Source organism: Eretmochelys imbricata, chromosome 5, assembly GCF_965152235.1.
Source record: "Eretmochelys imbricata isolate rEreImb1 chromosome 5, rEreImb1.hap1, whole genome shotgun sequence".
Lineage (NCBI taxonomy): Eukaryota > Metazoa > Chordata > Testudines > Cheloniidae > Eretmochelys > Eretmochelys imbricata.
The window spans coordinates 73,376,272-73,401,054 of NC_135576.1; the positions used below are offsets into that span (position 1 = coordinate 73,376,272).

General features: G+C 39.7%; 1 protein-coding gene across 1 annotated transcript in view; it reads right to left on the minus strand.

The window, feature by feature from the left end:
- Positions 1 to 8,029: 8,029 nt before the first annotated feature.
- The window catches only part of FEM1C (fem-1 homolog C), a 31,298-nt gene continuing 14,544 nt past the window's right edge, over positions 8,030 to 24,783 (minus strand). The window contains exon 3 of the mRNA XM_077817337.1: positions 8,030 to 14,235. Coding sequence (XP_077673463.1) covers positions 12,926 to 14,235 — 1,310 coding nt within the window. The 3' untranslated portion in view covers positions 8,030 to 12,925. The remainder of the gene's footprint in view (positions 14,236 to 24,783) is intronic.

Here is a 24,783-nt window from a genome sequence, read left to right on the forward strand (position 1 = left end):
CGTAGCCCGCAAGCGGATTACCCTAGTGGGCCGCAGGTTGCCCACCACTGGTGTATAGGGTGTGCATACAGGAGTGCATTCCGTCACACCAATTCTCATGATATTTGGGTTTTTCTTAAACTCTCAGTTCCTGAAGCCTAGCAATTAGGTGAGACTCTCTGAACTTTTTAATAGAAATCTTCTAGCCCTCACATTGTGTAGAAAAGCTTGGAAACCTGACCCAAGAGCACCCTAGCACCTCAGGAACCAGAAGACAAACTGAACATAACATTTATTATTTTAAAAACATTTCATAATTTTTAAGCCAATCTCATGATCTTTTGAAGTCTGACTTGTGACTGTTGAACGATTGGGGCTGGCCATATTGCTTCTACACCCATCTCCTCCTATGTAAAGTGGATGTAAACCATTACGATTGATTTGGCAGTATCACAGCCTCTTGCATAGGTATAAATGACTAGAAGGGGGCAAGGCAGAGAAGAATCAGGCCCAGTAAGTTTTTATATTTTATTTGGTCCTTGTTTTGCTTTAAGGAAAGCTGCTACAGCAGCTGCTGCTCCTTTAAGTGGGCTTGAGGTTAGGCAAGGGTCTTGTGCTGTGGTGCTATATTACATCTCTCCTTCTCGTGATGATTCCTTGGAAGTAGCTAATAGACTATGACCTTGTCTACACCTAAAACTTAGGTGAACCTAGCAACATCACTCAGAGGTGTGAAAAATTCAGAGACATAGTTAAGTCAACTTAATCCCAGTATAGACTCCGTTAGGTGGAAGAATTCTTCTGCTGAGTTAGCACAGTCTACACTGGGGATTAGGTCAGTACAACTTTGTCTCTCAGGGGTGTGGATTTTTCACAACCTGAGAGACATAGCTATCCCAGTGTAAGTCCCTAGCGTAGACCAGGCCTATGTTATTACAAGTCAAGCAATGATTTCTCAAATAGCAAAGCAGATAGCAGCACAGGTACCCTGCTAGAGGATGAGCTCGCCCCATATCTGATCCATAATAAGTGTGGAAGTTATAAAAGGGTCCACAGAAATTTGGAAGAGGGAATGGGTATGAACTGAATTTATAGTGATGGGATAGTACCTCAGCACCTGGGAATTTGGAACTATCCACAACATAAGGATAATTTAAGAAAAAATAATGTTCTGCAGGAGTTATTATTAGAAGCCAGAAAAAGGGGGCGGGGGGGGAAGTGATGGTAGTCTCCTGTGCTCTACCCACTTATGACACCCCTGGGAGCGGCTATTCTATAGTTTACACACATTTTCTAATCTTCCCTCTCCTCTCTTGAATGCTTTGGCCAGCAGCAAAATAGTTAACTGTGTTGACATAAATATTCATGATTAGGTTTCACAGTTAACTTTCCCACTGAAAGGATTGGAAGACTGCCCACCTCTCAGAGATATTGCTTCAGGCATGCTGCAGCCAGGGCAGCATCGATTTGCCACCAATTCCCTTTTGAAAGTCGTCTTCTCAACCATAATGGTTAGAGTTTTAAATTTACTTTTAAATAAAAGATAAGATGCAAGCAGAAGAGAAAAAGTACCAACTCTGTGAGCTGCTATCTCAATTGCTGGCTATTGTTAATTCCTGCACTTATGTGTTATCACCATTAAATCCCCATTTAGTTAAGAACCATCTTTCACCCTCTAATATTCTCCAGCCTACAATATCTCCACTGCCACATTTAATAGTAGTAATCAAACATTACAAATACCCACCAAACACAGTAGCACCTATTCTACCCATACTTTCTACTATGTGGCAAGCAGATTTTACAGGTATTGAATTTTCTCAGATACTGGAGACAAACTGAAAAACTACTGACCTCACTTTCTGTGGAAAATGAAGCATATATTCTAATGGTTGTGCTATTTTGCAAATAAGCTATTTTACTAAGCAAACCACACTTCCACTTTTCAACAAGCGTGACCATTATGATGTAAAGACAAGGTCACATACGAGTAGTTCCTCATTTATGTACAATTACTCCACTTGAGGAAAGGAATAAAGGGCTAGAACCATAAAGGGACTAACTTTTAGGTGTTTTGCCACCCAGGGGAATCTACAGTCCTGTGTTAGGTACCTACGCACCCTGTACAATGCATAGAGACAGAGAGAGATTCACAAAAGCCAGCAAGCTGAGAAGGAAGCCACTTGAAATAGTTATTAGAAACGCTGAGGAGCAGAAGGGAATGATGTAAGCCCTGCCCTCTCAGGGAACTAGGCACTAAATCTGGGCTGGAGGGAGGCACCTATCACTTCTTGGGATTCTCAGCCATGAATCCTTTCCTGGAGTTAGGCATTGAAACTGGTTTTTGAATGAAACACCAGAGGAAGAGAATGAGGAGTGCTTGTGGCACCTTAGAGACTACTACTTTGAAACCTGTCACCAGAGGAAAAGAAGGTGATCGTGCTTCCCACGCCCCCATGTGTAACTTTTAGCCCAGGGGCTAGAACCCTCACTCAGGATGGTGGAGACCCAGCTTTAAATTGCCCCTTTTCCTGATGTAGAGATTTGAACTTGAGTCTTTTCTCAGGAGGGAGCTCTAAGCCCTGGACTATAGGGTATTATAGGGCAGGTTTCTCCAGATGTCTCCTGTTGAAGCTGTTCCATTGTGTATATGTAGTTAAACAGTCATAGAGCCATAGCTATGCTCTGTACAATAGCTGCTGTGTTTTACATCAGATATATCTGTACAGTAGTGATGACCAAACTCGATGCACAAGTTTTGCACATCAGTTTATAAAGCACTGTAGAATCCTTCAGGGTGTAAGATCATGAACACAGTCTAGCAAAGGTTGAAATTAATTTTTGTTTCCATTATGTTCGGTCTTCACAACTAAGAGTATCCAATATCGCTAGACAAAATAGTGTTTAGATGTGCAGTTTTAAGTGTCATGTTATTGAAAATGTTCATCTTTGTAAACCATTTCTACTTAAGAGGATACACCTGTCTGAACACCTGGGCTTCCTATGCAGCCAATAACTGGCAAGCAGGTGAACTAATAGGACACAGTTTTGATACCATTGCTTCTCCTCAGCTCTTGGTCTTTCCAGCCAGGGTGGTGAGCCTTTTTCTTTTTTTGAAGTCACCTTGTGGTTTTCAGTCATGCCACTCTTGGACTAAAGGCATATGAAAAGTGAACACCAACCCATGAATAAAACAATCAATTTTCCTGGTGATTTATACAACTCAAGCCATAGGTGCTTGTCCCTCCCCTGAGGAGAGCTAAAAATAAAACTTCTTCAGAAATAATTCCTAACAGTATTAAAGACTGTTTGGTACAGACACTTATGGCTGGTGCTAAATCCAAGAATTTAATGGTATCTTTCAGCAGACTACAGTGTGTGTAAGGAATGAGGCAGGGAGTAGTTAGAGATTGGGGAGTCCTAGAAGTTTTTAAAAAGTCTTGTAAAACTCAAAGAATAACCTCTTCTGTTTCTCTCATTTTCAGAATCAAACACTTCCCCAGATTAGGATTACACAGGAAAATTCGAAAAACTCAGCCAGCCGATTGCCCAGCTAGCATCAAATGGTATGAGGTCCTTCTGCAGAGGAAATCTCCCTCCCAGAGGCATTGAAAAATGAATTTTAGAAAGTGCTATTTTTTATTTTGCTCCACCGGATTAGATTTTTTACAAATAATATAAGGAAATGATCCCTGTTGCCTATGGAATGGCCATATTGCAGGCAGAAACGAGCCTCCCAGCCCAGCTCCCTGAACTCAGGCTACCTAGCAGGACTCACACTGGTGCTCTAAAAATAGCTGCAACAGGCTGCAGCTCCAGCTCCAAAGCCTTTTTGGGGTGGGGTTCGAAAGCCCAACCCACAGCATGAAATCAGCACCCACACACACAGCTACGTTTAGAGTGCTAGGACAAGCCCCACTAGTATACTCCCACATGCAGTTTAGACATACCCCTAAAGTTCCTGGCTGTGGGGACATTCCTCCTGAATTCCTACAGATGCTGTTTTCACCATGAACTAATTTAATATTCAGTCGCTCATGTTGTAGCAGCCAGGCAAGGCATTAACAAACTTCAACAGGACTTTATTTTTAAAGTGGAAACCTCTTTACCAAGCTGCTGCTGCACCCTCGGTAGCTCTCACTCTGCCTCCTCAACTCCCCCCCACTCCTTCCTGTTTCCTGTCCGTTCAGACTCCCAACAGCCAGTGCTCCCAGTTCTAATAATTACAAGCAGCATCTAAACACCACAAGATGCTGTTTTCATCATGAACTAATTTAATATTCAGTTGCTCTTTGGCTTTCCTATACTCGTTAGGCTAAAAGTTAGAGCCTAGAATAACTGCAGATAAATTGTCTGAGGCAGAGAATTTGTACTGCAAGGCCTTGTCCACAGAAGTCTGTATAAAAACACCTACTACCAAGATTACAGTAACTGTCAGCAACATGATCGAGGACTCGTGCAGAGAGGATTCAAGAGTTTTTAGCACCATGTCATGCAGAGTTCCTAATGGCTAAACACTGCTGCTGAAACACTAGGGTAGAAGGATTCTTGTTTTCACCTTCCTTTTATACTGTAGAAACATCCTACCATTAGGAATATAACATTTCATGTTTTCTTTTCAAACCTAGGTATCCATGACGTATCAGTAAACATACCAAAGCTCCACTGATGCAAGCAGCTTTGCACCATTGCTTGCTGCTGATTCAGTAGGGACACTCTTTTCTAGTGTAGCGGCTCCTCCACAAATAAAATGACCCCATTGCCAATAAGTGAGCATGACATTGCAAGAGCAACACACTCTCTGTCACACAACACTTTCTTACTGGATGTTTTCAGTTACTGGAAAAAAATCCACCTGCCATTGTTCATATATCTGAAAGAGAAGCAAGAAGCATGACGCAAGTGAAGGAATGTTGGGAAATTGCATTGGGATGCTGGGTTGCTCCTTGCCCCTTGTGGTTAGAGCAGTATGCCCAGTTATCTAGATTTTCTTACAAATTGTGACACCACTTTCACTTTTTAGAAATAGGGCACTCTTCTCTTTGATAAATAAAGAAGTTAGTGTTTGGTTCAGCCTCTGAAATGACTTCAGATAGTCTTTATTTGAGATTTTTTGCTATCCACCAGTTGGAACTGATTCTTTCACGTTATTGTGGAACCTACTGGAAAACACCTCTCAACCAGGTGAAACCTGCCCTATCAACAGCAAGGCAAAGTCAAGCACGATACACAGCAAAGGTTGGTTTTAACAAGTTCCCCACTTTTACACAGCAGACAATTTTAAAAGAAGTAGATAAATGACACATTCTTATCATCATCACATGCTTCTGCAGTACAAACGAACAGAGGGTCACAAAATAAGGAACTGGAACTTCCCACATAGATAAAACTAGTGAAACTTTTAAAATACATTGAAAAATGGACACGTTTAGGACCATTCCTTAGAAGTCCCAAAGTGTGCAGTGTGTTAGAACTACCACATCACAGGCTTTTAAACAGAGGGCCGAGCTTCTAAGTACCTTCCTCCATTCAAGTACAGGAATCCACTATATGTGCTCTCAGAGTACTTTGTTTATGGATTATAACAATTCACTAAGGGCATGAGCTTGCCCAGTACCCACCCAGAGTCTTGCACAAGGTAAACCGTGATGAACAGGGCAGCTAGTTAGGCAAACCCAACCCTATACTAATACCAGTGATGTTAAGCAGCTGCCAAGTTATTTTTCTGCTCAGTAGCTGGAGAATAGCTTAAGAGAGAAAGTGTAGCTAAGTTATTCCTTAGGGTGATAAGGATCATGTTGAAGCCCATGTTTCTTCTGACACACCCTTTTCCCCAGTACAGTTTTGTTTAAATTAAAAACAAACAAAACCTGTACACTTGTAAGGAACAAGAGTACAAGACGCTTATGATTTAGCAAGGGCCCAATCCTGCTGATGCCCTCAATTCCCATTTCAACATCAACCAGAGCAGGCAGCAGCTGTGAAAAAAGCATGGTGACAGAAGGGAGAGAGGAAGAGGAGGGAAATGTTAAAGACAGAAGGGGCAGGGAAGAGAATGTGGAGAGTGGGAAATAAGCGGCAGAAAAGCTTGGGGGAGGGAACAGAGAGGGATGGACAGAGACGGAGGGATCAGGTATAGGAGCAACTGGGCTCACCCATTTTAAGTTTCCTTAGCGGGATTCATTCATTCCATACACAGAAAAATAAATTAAGAGGGAACATGGGTTGCAGCTCTTGGATACTGCAAATGGGCTGAGCCCTGGGTAGAGGTAGTGCTCTCTGAAGGGGCAGGAGGAGAACATTCTGGACCAAAGATTGGGATGGAGTGTGATGGAACAAGGATTTTTCCACATTGACTAGCATGATTAGTGTTCAGAATGGTAGGTGCCAGGTATGTTTTCTCAAGCCATAACCCTTCACAGTCTTAACCTTTGTCAGCCACTGAGGAGTTTCCTTTCCCAAGCCCCATTTCATAACAACTTTAAGCATGTTAAAGTAAGGAAGAGTTGTCATCCTTGAGTAGGTCAGACATCTTATTTGCATCACTCCATACAAACCTGATTACATAGTGTTTCCCTGAACCTAACTCCTACTGAAGTTGTCATCAACGTGAGTGTCAACAGTATCAGAGCTCACAGAGTTAAATTTGAATTCACTGTTTCTCCCCAACCTGATTAGCAGGCTTTCGCAACTTGTCTGCAACTATTAATTTCTAGACAAACTTGACGTACATTGTTCTTTCACCTTATTTAGGAAAACAGGCAGATAAACCTCATGGTGTGGTTCTGGAGAGTTTGTGCTGCTGCAGATTTCATGTTTCCAATTACATTCCATGGCATAAATAGAACACACAGTTGAGCACAGTAACTTGGGAGTCAACAGCATGAGAAAAATGATCTGTAAAAGTGCTGCTGCCCCAGTTCAGAGACCACCGTGACTGGCACAGTATAAGAACTAAACAACAAAATTAATACTTGTTCCTGTTTTTTTGTTTTTTTTTTCCCAAGAGACTATGTGTGTGAAATTAATGAAAAGTAAATTTAGAGATTGAAGAAGCCTGGTCTTACAGTGAAGTCACAGGATAGACATGTTCAGTATATCTGATACATCCTCCAATCAGTAACTACATACTACGCTGGCAGAAGGAATTGACAGCATGATCCAATTCTAATTTTTCAACTCTAACTTTGATTTGTACAAATTAGCACAGCCATCTAAAAGTCTGCTGTAGCAAGGAAGGCTGGAAGTGGCAAGTTGCTCATAAACTAAACACGGCCCAGCAGCAGCAAGGTCCCAATTCCAGATTCTTTCTACTAATATAAGTTCTCTCATTATCCATCAGACCGTAAGACTAATCATCAATCTAGCTAAGAATACAATTTATATAAACATTTGTTTTGTTTTCCACTTCAATATTTCCTATTTGGCTCATGTTAAAACCATGTTTTATTTTCCTGGGGGGAGGGGTGGAGAGGGGGAAATGCTAAAGGAAAAACATCAGAGGAGGTTGCACTTGAGTTAGATAGATGGTGCACTGAACATGGCTGAAAGCATAACAAAGACTGTTGTGCCAATGGTAAGAAATGACAACCAATCACAAGCAACAGAAAAACAAATTTATGTTTTTACGCCAGTTTATGTTTAGGGTGCGAGATTTTGGTGACATATTATGAATTTTCCTAAAGTTTGTTCTGAAAACTGCTAATTAGGTTTGGTTATGCTGTAAACATAAGCAGATGTATTATTTAACATTTAAAGTGGCACTATTAACCGTCTGTTAATTTTGTGTACTTTCTCTCCATCAGCTACAATGTCTTTTGGAAACTTGAAGTTATTTTTTCCCATGCTGCCTGTATTCTGAACTCAAACAGTTCCATTACAGACAGCAGGCATGTTTAGTTCCCTTTTGGATACAGTCATTGATAGCAGCAGGAGGAAATGTCGAAAGCTGTAGCATCAGTGTTTAGCCATTCTTACCTTAATAGAAAATGCCCTCTTTCTTAGGGATGCTATAGTAGCCCTTAAAGAAAACAGATATAGACTCAGCCAGTTGTTCTCTGAAACAATTTTACTTTAATTTGCATTTTGGAGCCTAAAGAAATTGAGAGCAGAGAAAAGTTTATTCCCTTTTTACATTTCTATTAAAGCTTAATTACTTCACGTAAAAAAGAAATTGCAGTATTTCAATACACTGAGCTAGCCCTGCATAGGAAGTCTGTGACACGATGGGACGTTTATACAAAATGAGTTAAAAATCAGGTAAACAATCACTTTTCCACTTTGCCATCAGCGAAGGGTCCAAATCCATACAAGAGTTATTTTCACATTTACAGAAGCCAAGTGATTTGTACAGTATAAAATAGTGTCCTTCAAACTAGATCTGATTATCTCTTCCCCTCATTTACAATGTACTGCCATCAACTCTTCTCCCACAAAATTACTTTGTGATACCAATTACCATACCGTCAATTGACTTTACAGTAAAGAAGATCAACATTAGTACAATGTCTTCATATTCAATTGTCAAAATGACATAATCCAGTCAGCGTTCTACTCCTTACATTTGAAAAATCATTTAGTGAAATTTATAGCATAAAGTAGTCACATACACAGCCACTATTACTTTGCAATTGATATGAAAACTGAAGTGATACAGATGTTTTTCCTAATAAGGATTTTATCCTTTTGTAGAATATCTGCCATGACATTCCATTTCTTTTTTAAAACATGGAAATAATTTATGTTCATCCGGTTTTAAAAGCAGTTCTCAACAGAGGATTGTTTTGGAAGCTAGGAAATATTTACCTATATTTTCTACCAAGAGCTGTTGCAGATTGGGTTTGGAATGAGACTGGATGGCTGAGAGATTGGGATTGATATCTCAAAACCAGGTTGGAATTTAACATCTGTCAGCTATTTGGTGACCTACATGAAATGAGTCGACTGTCTCATTTAAGTGGCTAGAGAATGGATGTCTGTATCACAACAAAACCATTTAAAATGCTATCAGACACTAAGGATTGAGTAAGGATGAAGACTAAAAAAATTACCCTATCCCTCAAATATTTTGGTCCACCAGTTTAGGAAAGATGTTTAGTGCTGGAATAGAGAGGTAAAACTTCCATTAGTACTGCTGTACATTATCTGCAGATAAACAGATGGCTCTCAGTTCAGCCCCTTTCACAGACACTATATTGACTTAAAATTAGAATTTGAATGTCAGAAAGCCTACCTTTTGCATTTGCTGAAACATCACCACACTGATGCTTTAAGAAGTATCTTTACTTTGTGCACTACAGCAGTCAGAACCACCAAAGATAGCATAAATGTATGGAGAGTACTTGCTATTAGGATGACAACAGAGAGAGAAATATAAATTTCACTGTAACATTCCAAGGGGGGAAGAAGAAAGTTTCATTTTATACCACTTTTATACCACCACTGTAAATTTTCATCTCTCTGGCTGAAGTATTCCAATGAAAACTCTGAATGGGATGAAGAACAAAAAAAATCCTTTGAGTGTGTGTGCATATATGTATAAAAAAATCCACCTTCACATCTCTCAACAAGCAGGCCTCTTAGGGGTATCGGTATCTCATCCTCTTAGGAACATGCTGTAGATTGTTTAAATACTTTAAAATGTGTTGTACCCCAAAAATGCATAAGATTGTATGTAATGTCCTTGACACACATGTGGCACTGGGTTGGTACCTCCGGAACAGTACATTCCAGTTACAGAAATATGTAACAGGAAGATAACAGAGGGAAGGAGAAAGAGGGTTTTAAGTAAATAATGACAGAAGAGAAAATAAATCATCATGTTCTGAAGGTCCTTTAGTTCCTTAGTATGCCTCAATTCCGGATAACAGTGCTGCTGCATTTTTGCATCACTGTGTTGCACTAGGATAACTACGTTCCCAGTATTAAAGGAGTAACACAACCAAGAACAAAAAGTAATCAGAACCTTGTTTCAGCTGGTGGACAGCTAAGTTTAGAGCCTTATTTACAAGCTCAATAAAAGCCCACAGCACCCTAACTTATTACCTTCCAACAGAGTCTGGACTGCTTTAATCTGAAAGTGAAATAAAAATTAAGAAAGATAATGTGAACATTGGCGGCTAAGTGGCAGACAGGTTTAAATGTGCCAGCCATTACCCTCTGGAAGCCTAGGTTTAAATACCCAGAGATCATAAAAGTTCATTAGGTGGCCTCATGCAAAATTTGGAACAACAGATTTGCTGTAGGTCAGGATAGAGGTACATTGGTAGATATACAGGGAAAACATGCACAGGAGATTAGTCCCTCCCATACTTTAGGATATTTGTATACATTTCTTTAAAAACAAACAGTAGAATAAACTTTCATACTAAGACTTGGCAACCTTCATTGGATCACTATAGATTAAAAAAAAAAATGATGTGTTCCCTAAGGTTTTTGTAGCCAGAAAACTCATGGGTATGTTTTCTAATTCAGAAATTTTGTTAGCACCAGAATAGCAGCACAGTATACCTGTTTTTAAAAATCACAGTTCTGGACTCTCAAAGGTAAAACTCTTGGAGAAAATGGTCCAACCAAATAACTATAGCTATCCATTATCCCATTTAAAGTTAGAAATGTAAACTATTAATGAAGAGCAGCACAGATTCTAGAATACAAAAAACAATGTTCTAGAATCTCTTTTTGTATTATCCATGTTAGAGTTCCAACCACATTGTGGCTCATTCCTACAGCGTGGTGTTGGTTATTCATTAAATCTTCTTGAAGAATGGTAAGTGAAAGAGGAAGAATGTTGAAAATAAGAAAATGAAGTAATGAAACTTGTTCTTACGATCAACAATTGGTGTATCATGTGTTTTAATAATTATAAATCAAAGAATTCAGATAATTGAATAGAAATGTACTACTGTATCCTTGTGAGATTAACTCAACTTTGCTTTTCATACAAACAATGCAAATGTGCCATGGGACAAAAACAGAGAAATTTGTTTCAATATATTTTAATGCAGTTTTCAAACTTTGAAATATGTATAAACAACAGTGCTTCTGACATGACTGCTGGCTGTTTAAAAGTCATCATGATCTGAGGGTGACCCAGTCACTCAGCTTCACTTTCCTTCACAAAGTAAGAGAAGGAGAGAGAGAATACCTAAACAGCCAAAAGATAAGGAAAGCACTGCCTTTTTACTTACTGTCAAAGATGTGCTCATCACCAATGCAATTCAGAAACATCAAAGACAAAAATTTTTTAAAATCAAATTAAAAAAAAAAATGAAAACCACTAAGTTCAAGTCACCTTAGTATCATTAATTTGGCTTTTGAAATTCCTCTGCTATCATCTTTGCAAGTTCATAATCTGATGAAAGTCCAGAAAAACCCACTGAATTTCTGTAGTTAAAAAAACATTAGGTATGGTTACTGACCATCACTGAAAAGAAATGCCAAGTCAAATGACGTCCACTGTGCTTGACCATTGAGCTGGCAGTAAGTTGCACTCTACTCAACCCAAAAGAATTTTTTCTCTTGAGAACAATTTAAAAACATTTGTAGGGCTAATGTGCCTGAATAAGTTTCACTCTGAATCAACAATAAAGTGCTGAATTATATTAAATTACCTGAATCTTACTCATTTAGAATCTTCACTTGCGGATTTCTAATCAAGTTGAAAAAGCCCTTTTTGCTGAGATAGCTACGCAGTTGTGCAAATATTATAAAAATAGGTAACTTTCAATAGAAGTTATGTACACACCACAACCTCTGGTGTTTAAGTATGGCTGACAATACGAGAGATGAAAAATGCATGCAAATTATCTAAAAGGATATATTTAAAATTAAGAAAAGGGACACTGCTATGGAATTTTTGATACATTATAGTGAGTGGCTCTCTGCCAAGGTAATATAATTATACTAGATGTCTAAACCTGGTTTGACAAGCATCATGCCACCAACATGCTTTAGTTCCTTTTGTAGGTAAGGAAATTGATTTGTAATTTCAGACTACTGCATACATTCAATTAATTTCTTATTCAAGTGTATTATTAAGTTTGAGGTTAAAAATTTGAGCAAATTCTCTACATCTAGTCACACAATCAGCACAAACAAGACATTAGTGCAGAGGAAAAGAGTCAGATGTACATGATAAGGACTCTTCCCCTTGCTGCATGATGCATCAGAATGACTTAGACTTAAATTTCAACTGGGTTACCAAGAGAACAAGAACAGATTTTTCTCCCAAATTTAGCACATATTTCAAGAGGACTAAGAAAGCAACCTCAGATACAGCTAGAATAAAAGTCAAACCAAAAAGTTTGGACAATTGACACGTAGCTCCAAAAATTGTCATGCTGTGAAGGAAGTGTTCTCAGAAAAAGCTCCATAAAACTGCAAAAAATGCTGTTTGAGCTGAAGTTGGCCAACTGCTGCATAGAAATATGCTAACACACAACAGTCATGTTTAAGCCAGTGCATAGAGAAGATAAAGCACTTATGGTAATTGCAAATGTTAACAAGTCCATACAACTTGTTCAGTTTAGCAATGAGTTCATAGAAAAAGAGAATTTGAGTAGAAATGCGCAAGCAAAAACAAAAAAGATGACCTTCCAACTGTATAAAAACCACATACCAGTAATAGTAAAAAGACACCAGTGAAAAATATTCATCTCAGTCCCAAACACCCAACAGGCAAATAAAACCAGAGTAGACAAGCCTTTGGCGGACAATTCTAAGAGAGTCTAAATATGGCATTACATTTCTAAATAATCCACAAAATATATTATATGGCATATTCATATTAAATACTGGGTAGCCAATTCTGCAGATCTGATGCTAATGATGCTTTAGCCAACGAGAACACGATAGGTCAAGCTAAATGAACGCCGGTGTATCACAACAGTGCTTGAGAAAGCAACAATTAAGGTCACCAACTCGTGCTTCAACAATTGTCATACTATCATCTATGGAGCAACACAAAGTTCTCTAGCTTTTCAGGGATGTGCCCTTTATAACATATGCTGTGATTCACTATAACACGAGCAGCAAGACACTGCAATGTAGTATGATTTATGGGCTGGATCAAATTTTTTGCCATTTCCTTCTCATCCAGCAAGTCACTAGCAGTTTGTTTATGCAAGTTTGTGGTGTCAAAGTGTGAACCTGACTTGATAAGAAGATTCATGATGTCTGGATGGTTGTTCAGTGCAGCAATGTGCAAGGGGCTGTTATCATCAGAGTCTCTGACATTTACATCAGCACCACATTCCACCAGTATAGCAGTAACTTGTAGAGAGGGGAACTTGCAAACAGGGTAACGACCCACACATGTAGTATTCTTATCAACAGCAAGATGAAGTGGGCTGAAGTTATTCTTCCCTCTAGGCTGCAGTTTAAGAAACCTGTAAATAGTTTGCTTTTTAAAATGGTCCTGTTCTGGACTGCAAGGAACTTTTTCCAGCAAGCAAATTAAATGCAAAATGATAGAAAGGGCTTTGTTCAGCTGTATTTGGTCAGGTGGACACTGAGTTTGCTTGATAGCCCGATCTATTTCGAGGACACTTTTGCACAGTATTCCCATAAGATCATCAAATGTAACGGTGGTGCCTAGGAGGCCTTTTGCCCTATCCTGTAGCATGAAGGAAAAGAGTTCAGCAAATGACAGTAAACTGCTGGCTGTCATAGGGCTCAGTGGATCTAAATTGCTTTGCTGCATGTCCAAAGCATATTTCCATAGGTTGATGCATCGTTTAAAGTTTCCAGAGTCTGCATAGACTGCACCTCTGTACCTAATATAATAAGATGTATCTGGGTGAGAAGGACCAAGAATACGTTCTCTAATTAACAGTGCTTGCATTCTCATCTCATCAGGGTCTGCAATAAGATTTTCTAGCTCTTCTGCACTATTCACCTCCTTGGCATAGTCATAAGCCATAATTAGTGTTTGTGGCACAGGTTTGCTGAGGATATTAGTCCTGTCACTGTACCTCATGTCCATAGCTCTTTTCCAGTATTTCAAAGCACCAAGAAGATCTCTTTTTTTGTCCACAAATGTTGCTCCTAAAAGCTCCAAAGCATTGATACGTTCTGCCTTACTGGTCTGTACATGCTGCGTCAGGAAGTCCACAATATTTGTATGACCTGTCACACTGGCTGACAGAAGGGGAGTCATTCCATAGCCATCTTTTTCCATCTTTGCACAGTATTTAAGAAGCATCTTCATGATGTCCAAGCTTCCAGATTCTGCACAGTCATGTAATGCAGTATTTCCTGACAAGAAAAGAAAATCTTAAGTGCACAAAAATCATGTTATATTTATAGAGCTATACTAATAGCTAAAGAGAAATACTTCATGCATACATGTCAAAACAGGCAAGCTGCAAGTTAATACCTGGAATATGCTGGACTTGATTAAAATACCAAGGTTGTCAAGCAGCTGTACAAGTGCAAAGTTACTTGATAAAATTAAAGATGTTTCAAGTAAACTTTTGTCTCATTACTCCAAAAAAATACAAAACAAAACAAATCCTGGATCCTTCATTCTGTGGTAATTTCATATTTGCTTTTAAGGATAAAACATTAGCTCTAAACATGCTACCTCTGTCCTTCTAGACTTTTCATATATCCTTCCTCCCTTCCACTACCTGATTTAAAAAAAAAAAAAAAAAAAAAATCAAACCACCACCCAATATATATAAACTTATGCCAACTCTTCAGCAGGTTCATTTACTTGCACACGGTACTCTCATCCCCTATCTTTCATCTGGGTCTTTAGATAGTAAGTCTTTCAGGGCAGGGATTTTTCTTTCTGTACTTGTATAACACTAGCATAATGGGGCTCCAATCCCAACGGGGGTTTTCTGATGCTGTCATAACATTTAAATGATCTAGGAAATATGGCTATTTCATTTGTCTAATCTACATAAATTCAAACACTCTCGCCTTTGTATTTGATTAAATTATTCTACGGACACTGGGTTGATGAAGTAAAATGCATACAGCATATTTTGTCCACCTAGTCTTTATCTTAAAGTCTCAAGCTTTATCCCCCTGCTATTCTGGTTAGGATTCCCAAAGCCAAGAATAAGTTAATAGAAGAAAAAAATAGTACATTGTTTCTTGAAAATATCATGAGTGTAGTCTATACAAGAGAGTGTAAATTGTAAAACACATCTGAAGAATGTATTTTTAACGATCGATTATTTCCCATCATTACCACACTCCAAGTGTATCTTGTAAAATGTACTAAGTGTTCTAATGCAGTGTGTGGGAAGAATCCAGAAAAATGACAGCAAGCATTAATGACATTTCACCGAAAGCCATGTCTGCAGCAAAGCTGAAAGGAAACATTAGAAGCTACAGTCCACCAAATCTTTCATATACTCCGGAAGTACTGTAACTGAACGTCTTAGTTTAAATACGTACATTTCACCAGCAAAAAAAGATAACCAAACAATGTCTAGTGCAGCTGATTTCTTTAAAAAGTCCACAACTTAATACAAGCTGTTCTTTAGCTCTTCATCTGATACTGCATTAACAAGACACTAATTAGAGAAATATCAAAGTTCACACAAAAATCCAGCTACAATTGCAGTGAAAATTCTAGCAAACAGTAAATTTCCTACAGCATCAGAATCAACTGGAAGTCAATTGAGGATCATACAACCAATGAGAATTATTATTTCCTTGCTAGGTGGTCAATATTTTTGGTGGAAAACTGTCACTCCACAGGAAATTAGATATATTATCTTATTGTCAGTCAGTTTTCCACTAGAACCTACTATTACAGCTTCTGCAGCTTTGATTATCGTTGCTCCAACCAGCCACTTCACCATGTTCTCCTGCTCCATATTGTTCATGTACTCTCTGGGCCAGATGCTCAGTTGCATTCTAACGGCTTTGTACCACCCGAGATCACAAAGAGACTAAATCTGGCCAGCTAGGAAATTCTCTGGTGTGGGGGAGGTCCCAGCTGATACAAAGCCAATATATCTGCCCCAGCACCACTCACTCATATTCAACCCAAATGTAGGTGGTGCGTCAGGGTTGAGAGCAGGTATAGTTGGCATATGCTATGCCCCAGCTATGCTCAAATGGTGTACAGTCTCTTAGAACTACAGCCAGCTGTCACTGTTGCACAGACCACTCTACATTAGATTGTAGATCAATCCCAGTAATCAGAGGGTGGTGAACAATTTCTCTGACAGACCCTCCTTTTCCTTAGCACAGCAGAGAATCTGGGCCACCGTGTCTCTGGCTTTGTCTGGATTAGGAAAAGTGGTCAAAATTAGATCTGGCTCAGGTAGCATGTCTTAGCTAAACCTAAAGTACCCTCAACCTTTTTCTAATATTGATACAAGGTAACACCTTGTAGCTCAATTTAACTGGTTGAGTTGAAACTGCGGCCCAACTGCTATATTTATTTCCTGATCAACTAATTTAGACAGCAATCTTCTTTGTCTGTAGAAGGCTTTTGTTCTAACATTCCTACATCATACCTGTTTAAGAGTAGGACATACCAAACAAAACAATGGAGTCAAAGATAAATGATCAAAATGCATACAGCTGAACAAGAATGGCTGGGGATAAAGGTAAATACAGAACTACACATATTAAGGTTTTATTTCCAAAAGTTCATTTCTGGTCTTCATTCTTGTCAGCCATGAATGTAGTCCAAAAACTTCACAGCAATTGTATGGCCATTAGCGAACTGGTGTCTCAGATCTTGCTGAAAGAAACACCTTTAGGGACAGCAAAAAACTCTTAAAATTTACATAAACATTCAAATACAATGATTTTTCCATGGGTAGCAAAGATATATTGTGTGTTTACTAAATAGAGTCTGGTCTATGTTGGAGATCAATACTACTATATTTAAGGATTCATTACGGATTGTTTCCCCTTCTTTCATTTTTCTGTAATATTGTGAACCATGTTAAAGGAACAATTTACATTGAAATATTTCTTCTACTGTATTGTAGTTAAGTACGTAAAACTTGTACATCTAAAAAACTTTGGGATATTCAATTAAGTCAGATCTAAGTTTTCTGAAACAGTCGCCAATGCTATTGCAGAAGTGTCTTTTAAAAAAACAAAAACAAAAAAACCCCAGTATTCCATATGTACATAGTCAATTTGTTTCACATTTGTAAATCCTGATCATCAAATATGGCAGCAACATACTTTTTTTTTTAAGCATTAGGGCCTCATATTATTTAAAGTAGTTTCTACCCATTTTCAAAGTAAATTGTGTCTTCTGGCTTCCCAAAAAAAGCTAGATAAGAAAAAGAGTGTTATAAGTTCTGCAAGAAAACTTTCAGGAACATTATTAGAAAACCCACCTTACTCATCTACACACTAGTAGCATGTAAGAAACTTGCCCTGGCAATAAGCCACAAATCTGTACAAAATGTAAGCTTTTTGGTTGTTTTTAATTTTCTGGTTCTTATGGTTACAAAGATACCTTCTAAACATGAACTGGTGTAGTGAGGTTTTCTGGCGTCTGCATTAAAACAACTCAAATGCCTATGCTGACAGCTGCAGCAGCATGAAATTAATGGAACTCTGGTCAGTTTTACTGCCATTTGGAAAAGCTACTTAGTTCTTTTCATGTCAAGTTCCTTATATTACAAGAAGATATTAGCTTTCTAGGTCACCCTGTCCAAATTTATTATGCAACATGAAATGGTCTTCAGATCTAGTCAACACAGGACAACAAAAAAAGCCTTTAGTGCATACAGAGAAAAACAGAATTTGTGAATTCAAGAGAGACAAGGTGGGGGATGTAATTATCTTTTACTGGACCAACTTCTATCGGTGAGCAAGACTAGCTTTCGAGCTTACACAGAGTTCTTTTTTAGGACTAGGAAATGTACTCAGATCGTCAAGTTAAATAAAAGGTGGAGAAAACTGTTTAGCATAAGTGGTTAATACATTTCAAGGAACTGTTCAAGATGAAGTGACCAGTTAACATGTCGGGGGGGGGGAGAGAAAGAGGGCGCAGGGGAGAGTGAAATTTTGTGAATTCAAGTCATGCAATGAAGGGCTTATCTTCCTGTACAGCGCTACTGAGGCTCAGCTACACTGGTGCAGCTATGCTGCTGTAGTGCTTTAGTGAAGACGCTCCTATGCCAGCCAGACAATTTCTCTCTGAAGCTCACCCATCAACATAGCACTGTTACATGTGGGGTTAAGTCGGTATAACTACGTCATACTACGTGTGGATTTTTCACATCCTCCCCCCAAGCTATGCAGTTATTCCAATTAGTTTGTGTTCAGACCTGGCCTGAGATTAGTTTAAAAAGACAGCTACTGATTATGTTCAGGGTCAGAGGAGCAAGGGGAAATTAGATTTCTTGTTGTCCACTTCTTAAATCTGAAGTATAGTCATACAATTTAGGCAAAAACTATGGGCCTAATGCTGGAAGATGCTGAGTGCTCTCAATTGCCACTTGATAAGTGTCCTCAATTTCTATGGACTTCACAGGATCCCATCTAATTAATTTCATCCATAATTTGAGCAGCTCTCAAGACAAACATTTTCAAATTACACCTACTTATGACATAGTATCAAATATTGTTGTATGCAGTGTTGTAGCTGCATCGGTCCCAGGATAAGAGAGCGAGAAGGTGGGTGAGGTAATATCTTTTATTGTTTCTCTTACCAACAGAAGTTAGTCCAATAAAATATTACCTCACCCACCTTCTCTCTATAGTTTCAGATAGTCATTTACAGAATCTATAGATTAGGAAAGTCACGTAAAAGTATACAGTTAATCTTGAATAAACTATAGTTCACCAAGATACATTTGCAGTGTCCTAACTTGACTTCTCATCACTCTAGGAAATTAAGTCACACCATCCCTACTGTCTTGAGTGTAGGGAAAAATTTTTTTGTCCCTGATTAGCCTACCCAATTTGCCAGGGATTTCCAAACTCCAGTGACATGTCTCAAAAGTAAATGGGATTATGGGGCTTTTATTTTAACAGACATCTCTCTTCCACTTATTGCAACCATGTATGGGTCCAGAGGATTCCTCCTTGATGGATGCCCTAAGACTTCATTAGGAATTAACAGGGAATACATGACACAGACCAAAACAACAACAGTTATTATCCATAGCTTAGTATAAGATGTCACTTCAGAAAATAATGTAATGTTTTGTGGACCACTTGCAGTCTTCATATCCTTTCTTGGTGGTGCACAAAAAAAAATATTTTGAGAACCAAGCAATGGAGTGGAGGAGAGATTAGAACATTGGGTGGGGAATATAAATAATAAAGCCATCTCTCTTACACAAAAGAGTCTATAAAACAAAGGATGGAAAATGCTCAAATGTTACTGATCATTTTGTAAATGGTTTAGTCCAAAAAAACCCCAAAAAAACAGAGGACTCTCCTGTGACAATAACTATTCTACTAGAAATTGGCAATGGCCATAAAGCTTATCAAAATGTTAATCTTTTCATGGACAAAAACAACCTAGATCCTGGTCTTGTCAGCACTTACTACCAGAAGTTGCACTATTGATTTCCAGCAGCAGAAGTACTATACTTGACAGTGTTTTCAGGTTCAGGCCTGTAATTTATGAAAAACTATGAAAAAAACCCCTCTCATTTCAACACTTGTCCAGTCCAGTAAGTTGTCTTTCAAAAAGTGTTAAACATAAATTTTAATATTCATTTTGGTTGCACTGTCAACCAAATATCCACATCCTCACAATGTGTTTTTTCCTAGTGTTCTCTATCTATTCATTTAAAATTGATTTTACTTGTATAGTTTATAAGGAAGTGTCATTCTCCCACTGTTCAAAACCTCCCCATTTTTCTTTTTGGCAGGTTCTCAGCTGTGCCTTCTGATGGGAGCTCTGCCATAATATTTCAAACAAGCTAACTGTCCCAAAATAGGATTGAAATCAAAGTGACAGTCTCGCAACCTCCACATGAATTCAGAGACAAGGATATTTCCTGTAACTGTATGTCCTACCGGTCTAAACACATTCGATTTACCTTACAATTTTTGTTCATTTTTTCCTTAATTTTAGCCTTTTAGAATTGCAGAGCATTTATTTACTGCAACTGAAGTCAAACGCTAAGATGTGCCAGACATATCTAGAAAATGGAACAATATATGCGGAGTAACAATATATGGGGAGGAGGTGACCAGCCCTCTGTGGAGAAAGAGGTGGTTCAGGACTATTTAGAAAAGCTGGACAAGCACAAGTCCATGGGGCTGGATGCGCTGCAACCGAGAGTACTAAAGGAGTTGGCGGATGTGATTGCAGAGCCATTGGCCATTATCTTTGAAAACTCATGGCGATTGGGGAAAGTCCCGGACGACTGGAAAAAGACTAATGTAGTGCCCATCTTTAAAAAAAGGGAAGAAGGAGGATCCTGGGAACTACAGGCCAGTCAGCCTCACCTCAGTCCCCGGGAAAATCATGGAACCAATTCTGAAGCACTTAGAGGAGAAAGTGATCAGGAACAGTCATCAGGAAAAGTGATCAGGATTCACCAAGGGCAAGTCATGCCTGACTAATCTAATTGCCTTCTATGACGAGACAACTGGCTCTGTGGATGAGGGGAAAGCAGTGGACATGTTCCTTGACTTCAGCAAAGTTTTTGACATGGTCTTCCACAGTATTCTTGCCAGCAAGTTAAAGAAGTATGGGCTGGATGAATGGACGATAAGGTGGACAGAAAGTTGGCTAGATTGTCAGGCTTTACGGGTAGTGATCAATGGCTCCATGTCTAGTTGGCAGCCGGTATCAAGTGGAGTGCCCCAAGGGTCGGTCCTCGGGCCGGTTTTGTTCAATATCTTCATAAATGATCTGGAGGATGGCGTGGATTGCACCCTCAGCAAGTTTGCAGATGACACTAAACTGGGAGGAGAGGTAGATATGTTGGAGGGTAAGGATAGGATACAGAGGGCGCTAGACAAATTAGAGGACTGGGCCAAAAGAAATCTGATGGAGGTTCAACAAGGACAAGTGCAGAGTCCTGCACTTAGGATGGAAGAATCCCATGCACCGTTACAGACTAGGGACCGAATGGCTTGGCAGCAGTTCTGCAGAAAAGGACCTAGGAGTTACAGTGGATGAGAAGCTGGATATGAGTCAACAGTGTGCCCTTGTTGCCAAGAAGGCCAATGGCATTTTGGGATGTATAAGTAGGGGCATTGCCAGCAGATCGAGGGACGTGATCATTGCCCTCTATTCGACATTAGTGAGGCCTCATCTGGAGTACTGTGTCCAGTTTTGGGCCCCACACTACAAGAAGGATGTGGAAAAATTGGAGAGAGTCCAGCGGAGGGCAACAAAAATGGTTAGGGGACTGGAACACATGACTTATGAGGAGAGGCTGAGGGAACCGGGATTGTTTAGTCTGCGGAAGAGAAGAGTGAGGGGGGATTTGATAGCTGCTTTCAACTACTTGAAAGGGGGTTCCAAAGAGGATGGATCTAGACTGTTTTCAGTGGTAGCAGATGACAGAACAAGGAGTAGTGGTCTCAAGTTGCAGTGGGGGAGGTTTAGGTTGGATATTAGGAAAACCTTTTTCACTAGGAGCGTGGTGAAACACTGGAATGCGTTACCTAGGGAGGTGGTGGAATCTCCTTCCTTAGAAGTTTTTAAGGTCAGGCTTGACAAAGCCCTGGCTGGGATGATTTAGTTGGGGATTGGTCCTGATTTGAGCAGGGGGTTGGACTAGATGACCTCCTGAGGTCCCTTCCAACCCTGATATTCTATGAAACTAAGACCAGGACTGAGGTATTAGCTTTGTAGTAACTCTTACTTTCTGATCATTTATTGTGTACAGACATGGAGACCAAAAAAAAAAGGGCGGGGGGGGAAGGGACAGTGTTGTAGGTTTTATTATGTATAAAATATATTTGGTGTTATGTATTTATACACATACATGAAAAAAGGACTTTCATAACTTACGTTCAATTTTCAAATTTTATTTCACAAGAGGAACAAAAATCCTCCTCCCCGCCCCAACTCCACTTGCACTTATGACAATTTTAATGACTTTTCTGCCCCATGGGCATCTTGTACTGGTCAAAAATGTCAAACATCCTTAGAATATCTTGTCTTTTTGCTATTTAGTTTATGTGGATAACTATGTTTACTACCAAGTTATGTCCCTTACCAGACGGAACACACTGGAGTCATGCCAACTTGACAGGAGTGTCCCAGGACATTACTTCCCTGCACTGCCCCCTTAGGCAAAGGGTGGCATTTCAGGTGCTCCCTCCTCAGTTTTCCCTCTCAGCAACCCAGTAACTGAACCTCAAGGTCTCTTGACTCAGTAATACCCTCCCTGGGCTGGTTTATTATAAAACGTTGTGAAAACAGCCCATAACAAAAGTCGCAAATAAAAAGGTTCTTCTGGCTTTCAGGGTTTCCTCTGAAGCCCACCCTCTGAACTGTGTTCCCAATCCCCTCAGTTACCGTTCAGTCTGTCTCTCTGCTTACAGTAGGAGCCCCAGCCCTCTTCCTGGAGCTGGGAAATTCAACCACTTATTATCCCTCTCTTTAAACAAGAAATTCCCAGCTCTCCTGGATCTGGGTTGTAATTTAGGGCTCTGGAGGGCCTTAGCCAGTTCCTCTCTCAGCTGGCATTTTCCCTAATTAGCCCTCATGCTCAGGGGATCAGTAGCTCATCTTCTACTACTGGTGTCTGCCTTGTTATGAGGTAGTAAAAGGCAGCATATATGCTACTCCCTATCTCCCAGCTAATTCCCAACTGATTGATTGGGTGAGGAGGGGAGCTTTGCCACTCCATCTTTGCAAGGGTCCTCCCCTAAGCCCCTTAAAGATACAGTGGCAGGATTTCCTCCCAAGCACCATTCATTCCCAGGACCTCTTCCTTTCTAGCCATATCCTCCTAAGGTCCTTATATTGAACCTTTCAAACCCTTAAAGGGCCATGCCTCTTGGTAAGGTTGGTTGACCTCTAGGGACTACTGCCTTTAAGGGGCAGGCTACTCTGTCACAGGCAGCATAGTTTCTCTTCCTTGTATATGTTTCCAGCAGTGGCTGCTATATGCTTAGCAGGAAGAACTTTCCTTGCATCATTAGGACCATAGCCATGGTAGTGATAACTTACGGAAGAGAGCCTTAAGTCCATACCTTTTATGACCAAGAATACCAAGCAGAGTAGACTCCCTCCAGTCGCTCTTCTTTACTACCTATTCTTAAGAGGCATGAATAAGGGTAAAAAAAATATTTAATGGCTACCTATTCAGTGAGCACCATTCAACTTGGACTCTGAATGAGGCAGGGAGCCTTTAGAAAAAAATAGTATATAATCATATAATTAAAGTGTAACGCATATGCATAAGGAGGCCAATTTAAGGTGGTACAAGTAACTTTAATTCTGGCATTTCCTAACTTTTCAGTACTTGACTTGGCAATTTTAACATCAGTTTATTGTAGCTTTCTTTTTTAAATTATAATTTCACAGGTTTTTGAAAAAGCAAACTGAAAAAACAAATGTCATCATGTAGAATCGTTCTCACTGTCCATATGGGTCATCAGCAGTGTTGGAAACATTCAATCCAAATCACAGATCTCTACCATTTGAGCTAATGGAGTAACCAACAGAAGTAGTAGGCTGGTATACTCTATGTGGACCAGCCACTAGAGGAAGGATTGGCCACTTTTAGCCAGTGGGTTTTACATGTATTTGTTAGACAGCAGAGAACAAAGATACTCAGATATCACAAGTTCTATTTCTGGAAGGAAGCGTGTCTAGGAGTTACAGACCCTTCTGCCTTGATCTCCAGAACCTGCTCCCTCTTTAATCTCTGCTCCGGCTTCAACCTGTTCCTGCTCCTCTGCATTTCAATCAGGCTGCTGCTTCTTCTTCCAAACTGCTGGTGCACCAGCAGGAGGAGAATTGAGACCACACGTGACAGAATCTCACTGCTCAATGCCAGTGGCCAGGACCATTGTGACCCCGATAATGCGGAGGAGCAACTGCTGGGAAAATCGTGCTCAACCCTGGAGCGCGGTATGCTCACTGTAGATGGAAACTTGGGAGAATTTAGCTACCAGCCTCTAACAAAGATCTACTGAAGATGTGAAAATGTTTTTCTAGAGGCTTACAACTGAGCCAAATTCTTGTGAGTTTTCACAAGAACAGCAAAAGGCACCTCTAACCCCAAGTTGATTCCCTTCTCCAGGATTTCAAGTCCCTCCACCAAGGAATGGAAACACTAAAGCTTCTCAATAGAACAAGTGTAAGAACGTTTGAATATTGGCAAAACAACATTTTTCCCTAACCTCTTTCTTGAAAATGGTTAAACTGTTTTCACTGATACTTTCCAAAATAAAATTCTGCCTAAGGCAGACACCCAGCATAGAATGTTTCAGCCTGAATGGTTAAAGTATGGCTAAGGTATAAGTAACTAAAAACAGGGTCTTACATTGGGGCTGCTCTTGGGTCCTCCCACCCCAAGCAGATGAAGGGGTCCAGCCTCCCAAGGCCCCCTCCAGCTTCCAGCTTGACTGGGGGAGGGGAAGTGGAGGGGCAGCGGCACAGAAGGGGCAAGAGCACGGCTACAGCATTGCAAGAGAAACTGTCATGACACATTGCAAAAACCCCAAACACGCAAAACTAAAATTAGCAGCTAGCTGAACAGATTCAACTCTAAATCAAACATCTTTACAATCTCATGAATTTACCATAAATGGACACACAGAGAACCATGAAAAAAGTAGAATATTCCACAGAGAATCTCACTGCCCTCTCAAACTAGACTTCCATCTACAAACAGATAATTTTCCTTTTTACCTATGCTGAAAGAAACCACAGTT